We start from the raw sequence: 11,912 nt of genomic DNA, 5'->3' as shown, positions 1-11,912 counted from the left end.
TTAATTGCAAATAATTTATGAGAAGATGTAGCTGGGTAACAGAACCAAGCGTCATGGTGTGCATGCTCTAGATTATTATGTATAACTGACTCATGAATTCAAACATAATCGCAGTGTTGAGTTCAATTAGTGGGCCCATTTTTTTTCTGTGAACAATCAGTTGGCCTTTTTGAGAACCAAGTCAGCAACTGTGGTACCTGTAGTAGTGTGTTCCTCTCCAAAAATAGAGGTAAATGGTTTGTTCCCGGTTTAGAAGAACAGTGTTGGAGAGATCAAAGCATGACAACGTGCATAAAAAAAGATTCACATTAAAATCAATGATACTCTAAAAGTACAATGGTGGCGTTGGGGCTAGCGCGCTACCACATATAGAAGCTGTTGTCCTCGAAGCGGCCGTCCCGGGTTCGAGTCCCGTACATGGCAACCTTTACCGAATGTGCCCCCGCTTTTGGCCCCTCCTTCTTGTCTGCCTACTATCGAAAATAAACGCCTCTAGTGCTGAAAAAATTCTTTAAAAAATAAAATTTAAGTACAATGCAAAGCATCTGTCTTAATAATCATTCTTTTTGCATTCTTTGTTTGGGATGATCTTTCTTGTGAATCCAAATCTGCTTTATATTTAGTAAAATGTACTAAATAAAGCAAGTGTTTTCAAAGCAGACTAAATTGGTTAGTTTTTTGGAAAGAAGTTGCAAGCTGTGTGCATTTCTTTTAATAAGTCAAACGTGCAAGCAAAAAAAAAAAAAAAGGGTTTGGATTAACAATGATTTACACATATGTTGCCTAAAAAAGTCTGACTACGTTGTTTTGTTAAAATATCGTATACTTAATATATTGTTAAGCTGGTAAAAAAAAAATCCACATCAATTTTTTTTTTTTTTTTTTTTTTTTGCCCCTATAACAAAAAGTTTGGACACCCTGCTCTTCGTTAAGAAATGATTGTTGTTGTAAATCCCGTATAACAGCATACATTTATATAATTTATTATTTAATAATAATAATACAACGCTTAGAAAAGATGGTAGTTGTAAATCCTGTTTAAAACTTTGTTATATATTATTATAATATATATATATATATTACTATGCAGTAGATTGTTACTTTGGCTAACCCGGAAGCAGAAGCCGGTTCTCCACCGGATATTACCGTGAATTTGAGGTCAGGAGTTCTCTCTCACAGCCATCTTGGAAATAGCGTCCTGAGTCGGTGAGTGCCTCCGCCAACAATCGGTCTACATCCATCTGTTTTTCACTCGTTTGGGTGTTTGCGGTAGGGTTTATCTGTTTATTTGAAGTGTGGCCATTTGACCGTTATAAGTATTACCCCCTAACAGCTCTCGGTTTAACGGAATTCTGCCTCTGTTAGCGGTGATTACCGGCTCAAAATGGGGGAGCATGATGCAAAACACATTGCTGGCAGTCTCTCAGGGCCGCAGGAAACTGTTTATCCCGAGATATTACTTTAATGTTAGTGACAACCAACTGGTTAGCTATAAACACGACTAACTGGAGGCAAAATGTAAATAGAATAATATTAGCAGCTAGTTTCTTTCCGTTTAGGCTAACAGAGCCACTTAGCTGAAGCTAATGTCAGTGTAATGTTGCTTCATGGATTACAAACAGCGTTCAAAGCTAAAGCATGGGCTCCGTCACCTGCCCAGTCGATCTGAGATGATATGGCTGTGTTTTAACTGAAAAGTCTCGACAGCGACAGTATTTAGTTTCAGGTCGTTGAAAAGAAATCAATCGCTGTGTTTTTATTTTCCCTACCAGCGACCATGCCTGGCGAAGCAACAGAAACGGTACCAGTCACCGAGCAGGAGATGCAGCAGCCTCAAGCGGAGACTGGTTTGTATAGTTTTGACTTTTTTGCACGCTGGTGTTCTGCGTTTTGTTTTGTGAAGAGGGGTGTTGGATCTTAGTAGGGTTGTAGATCTGTCAGCTAGTGGATCCTGCTTGGATGTAAACTGTATCCAGAAGTGTGTTTAGGGAGTGGGCTCCGTTTGCAGGATCAAGTAGCTGTTGGCATTCATGTGAAATTGGATTGGTGACAGTATTCGTCCACTTGTGGATTTTTAAGCGTAATCCAGGACCCCTCTTTTCATTCACACAAACTCACAATGGAGTGTGATGACATGGACTGGATTTGGCACACGGTGCATGTTTTTTTTTGTTTGTGCTGGTGTGTCTGCACAGTATGTCTAACATTGAGGCACATTGTAGTAACACTGATTGTTGCAATAACAGAATAGGATGTGTGGATTTGGTGTTATAGCAAACTTAGTTGACCATGCAGTTAGATTAGGTACCGCAGTAATTTATAAGTCTTGTGCATCAGTCTGGGCTTTCTGACAAACGAGAACATGAAGGTGATCTTTCACCTGCAACATTTCAAAATGGAATATGCAAAAAATGCCAGTGTACCTAGTTATATTGTGAGGTAATGTATATAACCCCTTTGCTTGTACTTCTGAGAAAAATTGGAGAAAACATCTTTAAAAAAAATACTGTTTCATAAATCAATTAAAAATTTAATTTAAAAAAAACAATACTTTTAGCAGTCTGTGTGACATTATGATTTGTTTGACATTTACAAAATATTTTCTTCAATAATGTAGCAAGGTTGTAGAGCAACTCTTTCGTTTATTAGTTACCATCTGTTTCCAAACATTTCTATTAAAGAACTAAGTGTTGTTTTATTGTTACCGAAGTGAAGGTGGTGGGAAATAAAGGGTCTCTCCTAAATGAAATGTATTTTGTAGTGACTGCATAGAGTTCACCACAGTGATCAGTGTAATATCAAAAATTCCATCTGTTTTTGTTCATCTTCCTAAATAAAGGCGACAGCTCTTCGCTGCTTTGTCACATTTGAACACTGCATGGAGTTTGGGACACCATCACTGTTTGATCAGTCATCACTCCACTCCAAAGCTTTTCCAACTACAAATCACTTAATGTTTTATATCACATCATCTTTTCACGTGTGGAGCACATTTTTTCTAGTGCTGATGTGAGGTCTGAATACTTATATCTGGTGCCTCCTGTCACTTGTGTTGATCTTCCTCCATCAGCTGCTGGAGTTTTGAATGCTCCTCTTCCTTCCACAATGAGTACAAATCCTCTAGAAGTCTCTGTACCTGCTCAGGAAATGGTGGTGGCAGAAGAAACACACATTCAGGCTTTCTGTGATCAAGCTAACTGTGTAGCTGCAAATCAAGAAGTGAACAACTTTCAGGCAACAGTTGTCCCGGATCCAGGGTTGGCTGTTCTCTCAGCAGAAGGTCCGGCAGCTCATCAAGAATGTGGCCCTCCTGCTGTGGCTCCCATGGCTTTCTTGGAGCTGCCCATGGTTACTGCGAAAGGCCAACAGAGTGATTCCTTTGTTGAAGATGTATCCACACAAGATCTCAAGCTGGTTTCTGTTGATGCAAAAGTATCTGGAGAAGCTTCAGAGGTTGGTGCGCTACATGCAGATGGATTGAGTGCTTTACCCAAGACCTCACTTGATGGGGTAATGAATCTGTGCAGTGAAGATAAAATATATGAAAATAAAACTTGTGACAAGAACGCTCCTGTTATCCTTCTCTCAAAGAGCTTTCAGTCCAAGGGCAATGATGACTATGAAGCCACACCGCTTACCATCTGTCATCCCTCAGGTTGGTTTACCCTCCATGAGAACCAAACCCATGTCCCTTTTGTCCACCTGTTGTTGTTTTACACGGTTTGAGGTTATTTTTTTACATCATAGGAAGGCTCATCATATTTTGTCAGTTTTTGTTGGGGTCGATGTGTCGACTGCAAAACAACTAATGATGTAGTTACACTAATTGTGCATATTTGCTCATCATACTAACTTCGTTACCTATTTAAACATCTATAATCTTTTATAGAATACTACTCCTTTAACCAGGGATGTGTGTTTTGGCATAAGTTAGTTTTTTCAAATAACCATGGTATAAATATGGTTATCATTATTCATTGAGTTTGTAAACATACTATCCTAACTGCATTTAAAGTTTTTTTTATTTGTTTCTATTGATCCAAATTCCATGTATTAAAAAAATCCACCTAAACGTGTAATTGTATAGTTAATTTTTCATTAACTCTGCAGTTATATTCCATGTCTAATAAACCACATATTTCAATAAAAAACAGGATTTAAGTAGATAGAAAGACATAAAGTAATGTTTTTCAAAGTTGTTTAAAAACCTCATTGTCAATTATTGAAAGTATTTTTAGTAAAAGTAGCTTGAATGAATGTATGGAGCCAGCTGGCAGATAGGGCTCTAAAGTAAACTCTCTTCTAGTGGGGATTTGCACAGGAGTGACTTGAATAGAGGGAAGCTAAAACTAGGTGTCTTCCTCTAACAACTCCGCTCATAATGTTTTCAAGGAGTTGAAATCAACTGACTGCGGCCTCTTACAGAAAGATGTTTCTCTGGCTTTATAAATGTAGCGCTTTGCACCCAACAGCAACAGTTGTTGTTTCAGCTGTTCCACACACCGTGTCTGCTGAGCAGGTCACATCACACTGACAGACAGACCAGAAGCAGCAGCAACCAATCAGTCACTGATCTTTCATTGGGAATGTCATTGAAAAGGATTTAGATCATACGAATGATATTCAGAGTTTAAGTCATAGTGGCAGAAAAGGGTGGCCAGCCAATTGTAATAAACTAATTTTGTTTCTTTTTTTCTGTCATTTGGAGTGGAAAATGTAATTACATAGCTGACTGTATCCTAATAAAATACAGACTGAGGTCAGTAAGTATGGTTTGCATTTTGTGTGCCGGGTTGCCTCTATAGTTAAGGGAGGTATGCTCTTTTTTTTTTTTTTTAACCTAAGCACGAGGAGTACTTCTTAATTTGTTAATCACAACCCGCATGCCAAAGACTTGAACGACTGGGATCAAATTTTAAACAATTTCTTTCCCTGTTCAGCTCCACCTCCTGCCCCAGCTTCCACCCAGCATCCTCAGGTAGCTTCTGGCTCCGCAAAGGCCAAAGGCAAAGATGCCAAAAGTGGGCAGGGTTCTTCTGCCCCAAAGGCTGTACCTGGCAGAAGAAAACGTTCCTCTATGTCTGCCTCTTCCTCTTCACCCACTTCACCTAAATCTACTCCGCGGTCACCTATGGTGTCACCTTTGGCTTCCTCGGCTGGTAACTCCCCTGCTAATCGCCCCACCCCAAAAGTAGTTAAGGCTGGCAAACAAGGAAAGGCTAAGAAAGGAGAGGCATTTGAGCCAGCTCCTGTCCAGGTAGACCACAAGGTCCCTGAGGTAAAGGAAAAGCCAGAAGAGCCTAAGCTGAAGAAAACTGTAACGGCTGAAGCTAAAGCTGTCCCAGTTGAAAAAAAATCTCAGCCACCTCCAGCATTTAAAGTCACCCCCAAGCCTGCGTTGGCAGCGCCAATTTCCTTTTCAGATGCTCTTACTTCAAGCCCCCCAAAATCAGGTGATAAGGTGGTTTACTCAAAACCAGCTTCCTTTATAGTCGATGATGACCTCCCTCCACTTATCCCACCTCAGAAGCTTGTTAAAATGCCTGTCTCGGCATCTGCTGTTGCCAAAGAGAGAGCAAACCCTGTTCTGTCTCCTTCTGAGCCCAGATCACAAGCTGTTGTTTCTGCCCCTGCAGAGGTCACTACAACCAAGACAGCTACTGAACCCAAGCCTTTGCCTGGTGAAGCTCCTAAGGCAGCAGCCCCAGTGAAAACTGTAGCTGAGGGAGTCATTAAAACAGCTTTGACAGACTCCAAGGCTAAGCCTGCTGCTGGTAAGACTGGCCAGGACAAACCTTCTGCTGGGGCTGCTCAGCCAGCTGATGAGACTAAATTGATCTCTAACATGGCTCCTAAACAGACTGAGGACAATAAAGCGTCACCTCTTAAAGTTACAAAGCCAAATGCTGGTGTAAAGTCAGCCCCCGCCGAGTTTGACAAGCCAGCTGCAGTACAAAAGAAAACTGAGGTTACCAAACAAGCACCTGAAAAGGGTGCCATGGTAGTTCATGAGGCTAAATTGGGTGACTCAAAAGCAACAGCTGCTGAGGTAACTAAAGCAGCTTCTGATACTCCCAAGCAGACCAAGGCCGCGGCCTCAGAGGCGCCCAAGCAGGCCAAACCAACCGCCGTCGAGGTGCCCAAGCAGGCCACGGCCATTGAGGCGCCCAAGCAGGCCACGGCCACCGAGGCCCCCAAGCAGGCCAAGGCCACGGAGGCGCCCAAGCAGGCCAAACCAACAGCCGTCGAGGCGCCCAAGCAGGCCACGGCCACCGAGGCCCCCAAGCAGGCCACAGCCACCGAGGCCCCCAAGCAGGACAAGGCCACGGAGGCGCCCAAGCAGGCCAAACCAACAGCCGTCGAGGCACCCAAGCAGGCCACGGCCACTGAGGCGCCCAAGCAGGCCAAAGCCACGGCCACCGAGGCCCCCAAGCAGGCCAAAGCCACGGCCACCGAGGCCCCCAAGCAGGCCAAAGCCACGGCCACCGAGGCCCCCAAGCAGGCCAAAGCCACGGCCACCGAGGCCCCCAAGCAGGCCAAAGCAACGGCCACCGAGGCGCCCAAGCAGGCCAAAGCCACGGCCACCGAGGCGCCCAAGCAGGCCAAAGCCACGGCCACCGAGGCCCCCAAGCAGGCCAAAGCCACGGCCACCGAGGCCCCCAAGCAGGCCAAAGCCACGGCCACCGAGGCGCCCAAGCAGGCCAAAGCCACGGCCACCGAGGCGCCCAAGCAGGCCAAAGCCACGGCCACTGAGGCGCCCAAGCAGGCCACGGCCACCGAGGCGCCCAAGCAGGCCAAACCAACAGCCGTCGAGGCGCACAAGCAGGCCACGGCCACCGAGGCGCCCAAGCAGGCCACGGCCACTGAGGCGCCCAAGCAGGCCACGGCCACCGAGGCCCCCAAGCAGGCCAAAGCCACGGCCACTGAGGCGCCCAAGCCAGCCAAAGCCACGGCCACCGAGGCGCCCAAGCAGGCCAAAGCCACGGCCACTGAGGCGCCCAAGCAGGCCAAAGCCACGGCCACTGAGGCGCCCAAGCAGGCCACAGTCGCCGCCACCGAGGCCCCCAAGCAGGCCACAGTCGCCGCCACCGAAGCGCCCGAGCAGGCCACGGCCACCGAGGCCCCCAAGCAGGCCACGGCCACCGAGGCGCCCAAGCAGGCCACAGTTGCCGCCACCGAGGCGCCCAAGCAGGCCACAGTTGCCGCCACCGAGGCGCCCAAGCAGGCCACGGCCACTGAGGGCCCCAAGCAGGCCGCAGAGGCGTCTAAAGCAACTTCTGAGACTCCTAAACATGCTAAACTGACCACTTTTGAGGTTCTCAAAACAGCTGAGATTCCTCAACAGGCCAAACCAACAGCCGTCGAGGCGCTCAAACAGACTGCTGCTGAGGCACCTAAGCCAGCAAAAGAGAAGACGGATGAGGCGGCACCTAAACCGGCCAAACAATCTGCTGAAGCTCCCTCAAAACCCGCTCCAGTTGAGCCTATTGTTCCACCCACAGTCCCTCGTAAACTTACTTTTGCCGAGGCAGTTGCAAAGCCTGCGCCTGTCAAGCCTGAAGCTGAGAAAATAAGTGCTGCTCCCTCTAATCAAGTCCTGTCATCTAAACCTGCTCCAACCCAAGTCAAGGTGGAGCCTGTGATCAAGAACGACAATGGTATTCTGTTCTTTCTCTGTTTTGTGCTGTCTGTTATTTCCAGCCCTATGTTCTGGAAACTTAGAACATGCTTAGATGTGTCATATACCTTTACAAACAAAACTCTAGTTTGGGAAGTTTACATTGACTTGGGTTGAAACTGTCAGCAGTTTTATTTTTTAGTTTGGCTGTTCTACTGCGTTGTCAGGTTGTGGCCTTTTGTTAGTGGATATTTATGGTGACGATTTATGTCCAGAGATTACCTGTTGGTGCTTTAGACATGGTTTAACATGGTTTTACATTTTTGTGCAGCTCATTTCCGACACAGATTGAAGGTGTAGCCTGTAAATAGGTTGTTTATTGTTGGCTTCTGTAGGATCTGGCACAGAGTCGGACAGTGATGACTCGGTTCCTGAGCTGGAAGAACAAGACTCTGCGCAGACACAAACACAACAAGCTCAGGTAAGGATCCAGTCCAGCATGCTTTTTTTTTACTTTGGTTTATTTGATATATCCTGCCCTGATATCATGTCCTTTTCTCTTCAATGATGATTAACATAGTGACTTTCGTTCTTCTGAGTTTACTTGAAGCCATTTCTGTGTCCTGAGAAGAGCTGTTTTTCATGTTACAACTCGCTGTTCATTTCCTCTAAAATTGCCTGCTACCCTAATCCATACTTTCTTTTCTTCTTGTAGCTTGCAGCAGCTGCTGAATTAGACGAGGAGCCTGTAAGCAAAGCCAAACAGAGCCGCAGTGAAAAGAAGGCACGAAAGGTAATGAGCGTGCCCTTCATGTTGTGCAAATGCCAGCAGCTTGTTCTAGATTTCAGCCACATTTGTAACACTGTTCCACATGTTTGCAGGCAATGTCAAAGCTTGGACTTAGGCAGGTAACAGGGGTCACCAGAGTCACCATTCGCAAGTCAAAGAACATCTTGTTCGTCATCACCAAACCAGACGTCTACAAGAGCCCTGCGTCAGATACATACATCGTCTTCGGTGAAGCTAAGGTAACCGGCCAGCATCAGTGTGTGCGACATGAGGCAGATTGTTTATTAGCTCTGATTTTGATATATTTTGTCCTCTTACATTTGTTTTAACTGAACTTTTTATTTTATTGCATGAAACCAAACATTTGCCCTTGAAGTATAAATATTTATTATTTGCTTCCTTCAGCATGACAAAACTAAGTAAAAAGAAAACCCTTCATTGTTGACATATTAACAGTAAAAAAGGCAGAGTAGTTGGAAAGTCAAATGAGATTTTACAGGAAATAACAAAAATAGATCTCATTTCAGTCAAAGGAAAATGTTTGTAACAAACTGCACGTTTTCAGGTGGCAGACCTGTCTAAATTCAGTGTGCATTCAGCACCTTTCAAAATAACAGTAAAATAGCTTGTTTTTTCACGGCTTATTAGAAGCCCCTCTTCAGCTACTCCACCATGCATGGTGCTTGTCCTGCTGCGGTTCAAAGCAAATCCTGACAGCGCCCAATGCTTATCATTGCTTATTTTTATGTACTTATTTGACATTTGAACTTTTAACGACTTTTGTTCATTCGGTGTTCAGGGGCTTTATCCACCACGTTTGTTTTGAAACACTACTGCAGACTGAGGTGAACCCTGCTGATGTACTCGGCACACACAGACATAAAAACCTACTGCTGCTGACTGCAGCCAGATGGTTTTTACACAAATACTGTTGTTTGGAGGAGAATAGTTATTAAAATAAATTCAAAAAGAATTATGCTTTCAAAATCTGTCTACTAAAAACATTGATGCAGACAAATCATAGAAGTCGTTGATGAGTGGCAGCAGCCCGGGTGATGTAGCTAATGGTGTCAGTGATAGTGGGTGCTTTAAAGTCTTAAGTCAAATCATGTAACAAACTTTTTTTTTTTTTTTCTGTGCCACAGATTGAAGATCTTTCTCAGCAAGCCCAGCTGGCTGCTGCAGAAAAGTTCAAGGTGCAGGGAGAAGCTACAGCAAAGATCCAGGACAACACACAGACGCCCACAGTACAGGAGGAAAGCGAAGAGGAAGAGGTAAGATGTAGTTTTGCTTGAGTGAAGAATGAATGCCAATTTCAAGAGAAACAAGGGGGTAAAAAACTTAACACTGCTGTAATTTCATGTCTAGGTGGATGAGACCGGAGTTGAGGTCAAGGACATCGAACTTGTCATGTCACAAGCCAACGTGTCACGGGCGAAGGCTGTACGTGCCCTGAAAAACAACAACAACGACATTGTCAACGCAATTATGGTAAGAATTCAAAACTTTCTGTTCACCGCTTAACATATTGGATCGATTTATTCAGCCATCAAAGAGGCTTTCTGGTCATACACATACGTGACTCTTCATTGATGATTTAACACAGTGACTTTCGTTCTTCTGAGTCTACTGAAGCCAACATTTCTGTCCTGAGAAGAGGGAAACTTTTAAAAACTGGTAAACATGTTTTACATGCTTGTGCTGACCTGGTGTTTTTGTTGCTTTGCAGGAGTTGACGATGTAACGGGATCCTGTCAAAGAGTTGAAGAAAGGTTGCTGATTATATCTAAGCTCGTTTATACAATTTATACCAAGATGGAAATAAAGTTGTGGCTTGATGAAATTACAATCTGGCATTTATTGGGAGTTTTGGGAAACAAAGGGAATGTCATCTGACTGTAGGCACAATTGGCCTTATTTAGGAAGTATAGTAACATTCAGAAATGGACAGATTTTCAAAGGTGCAGCATCTTTGTTGTCTCATCTATCCAAAAAAGATAATGATGCTTTTGGTTTTTCCACCGATGACGTATCTGTATTTAACAATGGTGTCCAAATTATTTTGGACTTTAAAAGTCTTTTTTGCATTAATGAACAGGACGAGTTGCAGCTGAGATCATTATTGTTGTCCCTTCATAAACATTACATGATCCTCCAAATGGGATCATATGTCTTGTGGTGTTTAATTCACCTCTATGTATTTGGCTAAATTATTTACACTGTATGGTTTTTCATATGCCCCGATGTGAAACCATAGAATTAAAAATTGTGTACTTACATTTCTACCTTGTGTGTGTGCTCATGCATGAGTTAAAATCACCTAATTAAGGCAGGATTGTGTAGTTCTGATCACGGAGCTTAATATTATACTTGAGAGCCTTGTCTTTCCAACACAAGCTTTGAACTGAAGTTCTCCTCTGGAGCCCACTCAACTGGTACAACAAAGTAACAGTAGAGATAACACATCCATTGAAATCTGATGCTTTTGGTGGAACCCTTTTATACAGGTCCTTCTCAAAATATTAGCATATTGTGATAAAGTTCATTATTTTCCATAATGTCATGATGAAAATTTAACATTCATATATTTTAGATTCGTTGCACACTAACTGAAATATTTCAGGTCTTTTATTGTCTTAATACGGATGATTTTGGCATACAGCTCATGAAAACCCAAAATTCCTATCTCACAAAATTAGCATATCATTAAAAGGGTCTCTAAACGAGCTATGAACCTAATCATCTGAATCAACGAGTTAACTCTAAACACCTGCAAAAGATTCCTGAGGCCTTTAAAACTCTCAGCCTGGTTCATCACTCAAAACCCCAATCATGGGTAAGACTGCCGACCTGACTGCTGTCCAGAAGGCCACTATTGACACCCTCAAGCAAGAGGGTAAGACACAGAAAGAAATTTCTGAACGAATAGGCTGTTCCCAGAGTGCTGTATCAAGGCACCTCAGTGGGAAGTCTGTGGAAAGGAAAAAGTGTGGCAGAAAACGCTGCACAACGAGAAGAGGTGACCGGACCCTGAGGAAGATTGTGGAGAAGGGCCGATTCCAGACCTTGGGGGACCTGCGGAAGCAGTGGACTGAGTCTGGAGTAGAAACATCCAGAGCCACCGTGCACAGGCATGTGCAGGAAATGGGCTACAGGTGCCGCATTCCCCAGGTCAAGCCACTTTTGAACCAGAAACAGCGGCAGAAGCGCCTGACCTGGGCTACAGAGAAGCAGCACTGGACTGTTGCTCAGTGGTCCAAAGTACTTTTTTCGGATGAAAGCAAATTCTGCATGTCATTCGGAAATCAAGGTGCCAGAGTCTGGAGGAAGACTGGGGAGAAGGAAATGCCAAAATGCCAGAAGTCCAGTGTCAAGTACCCACAGTCAGTGATGGTCTGGGGTGCCGTGTCAGCTGCTGGTGTTGGTCCACTGTGTTTTATCAAGGGCAGGGTCAATGCAGCTAGCTATCAGGAGATTTTGGAGCACTTCATGCTTCCATCTGCT

General features: G+C 44.2%; 1 protein-coding gene and 2 non-coding genes across 8 annotated transcripts; all 3 read left to right on the top strand.

Annotated features, from left to right (window-relative positions):
• The first annotated feature begins 1,126 nt into the window (after positions 1-1,126).
• On the top strand, positions 1,127-10,254 carry naca (nascent polypeptide associated complex subunit alpha). Of its 6 annotated transcripts, XM_047364199.1 has the most exons (11): positions 1,128-1,206; positions 1,773-1,847; positions 4,941-6,403; positions 6,437-7,060; positions 7,148-7,658; positions 8,014-8,099; positions 8,334-8,411; positions 8,501-8,647; positions 9,554-9,682; positions 9,777-9,899; positions 10,138-10,254. In XM_047364199.1, the coding sequence occupies exons 2-11, from the start codon at positions 1,778-1,780 to the stop codon at positions 10,150-10,152; spliced, it is 3,246 nt and encodes a 1,081-aa protein (XP_047220155.1). In that variant the 5' UTR covers positions 1,128-1,206; positions 1,773-1,777; the 3' UTR covers positions 10,153-10,254. The 6 variants fall into 6 exon arrangements, with proteins under 6 accessions (XP_047220148.1, XP_047220170.1, XP_047220155.1 ...); XM_047364192.1 differs by having other exon boundaries at positions 1,127-1,206; positions 4,941-7,060; XM_047364204.1 differs by lacking the exons at positions 4,941-6,403; positions 6,437-7,060; positions 7,148-7,658 and adding exons at positions 3,071-3,510; positions 3,592-3,655 and having other exon boundaries at positions 1,147-1,206.
• On the top strand, positions 8,177-8,250 carry LOC124877254. Its single transcript, XR_007040482.1, has one exon. It is a non-coding gene; the product is annotated as a small nucleolar RNA SNORD59 (small nucleolar RNA).
• LOC124877247 lies at positions 9,992-10,066 on the top strand. The gene has a single exon (XR_007040479.1). It is a non-coding gene; the product is annotated as a small nucleolar RNA SNORD59 (small nucleolar RNA).
• Positions 10,255-11,912: the final 1,658 nt, after the last annotated feature.

Source organism: Girardinichthys multiradiatus, chromosome 1 (genome assembly GCF_021462225.1).
Source record: "Girardinichthys multiradiatus isolate DD_20200921_A chromosome 1, DD_fGirMul_XY1, whole genome shotgun sequence".
NCBI classification, from domain to species: domain Eukaryota; kingdom Metazoa; phylum Chordata; class Actinopteri; order Cyprinodontiformes; family Goodeidae; genus Girardinichthys; species Girardinichthys multiradiatus.
This window is presented reverse-complemented; position numbering and strand designations above follow the sequence as displayed.

Excerpts from the sequence above, each read along its gene's own strand:
- naca (XM_047364192.1), top strand. The coding sequence starts at position 1,778 with ATGCCTGGCGAAGCAACAGAAACGGTACCAGTCACCGAGCAGGAGATG. Across the intron at positions 1,848-4,940 it reads GCAGCCTCAAGCGGAGACTG|CTCCACCTCCTGCCCCAGCT; the intron begins GTTTGTATAGTT and ends TTCCCTGTTCAG. Across the intron at positions 8,100-8,333 it reads CACAAACACAACAAGCTCAG|CTTGCAGCAGCTGCTGAATT; the intron begins GTAAGGATCCAG and ends TTCTTCTTGTAG.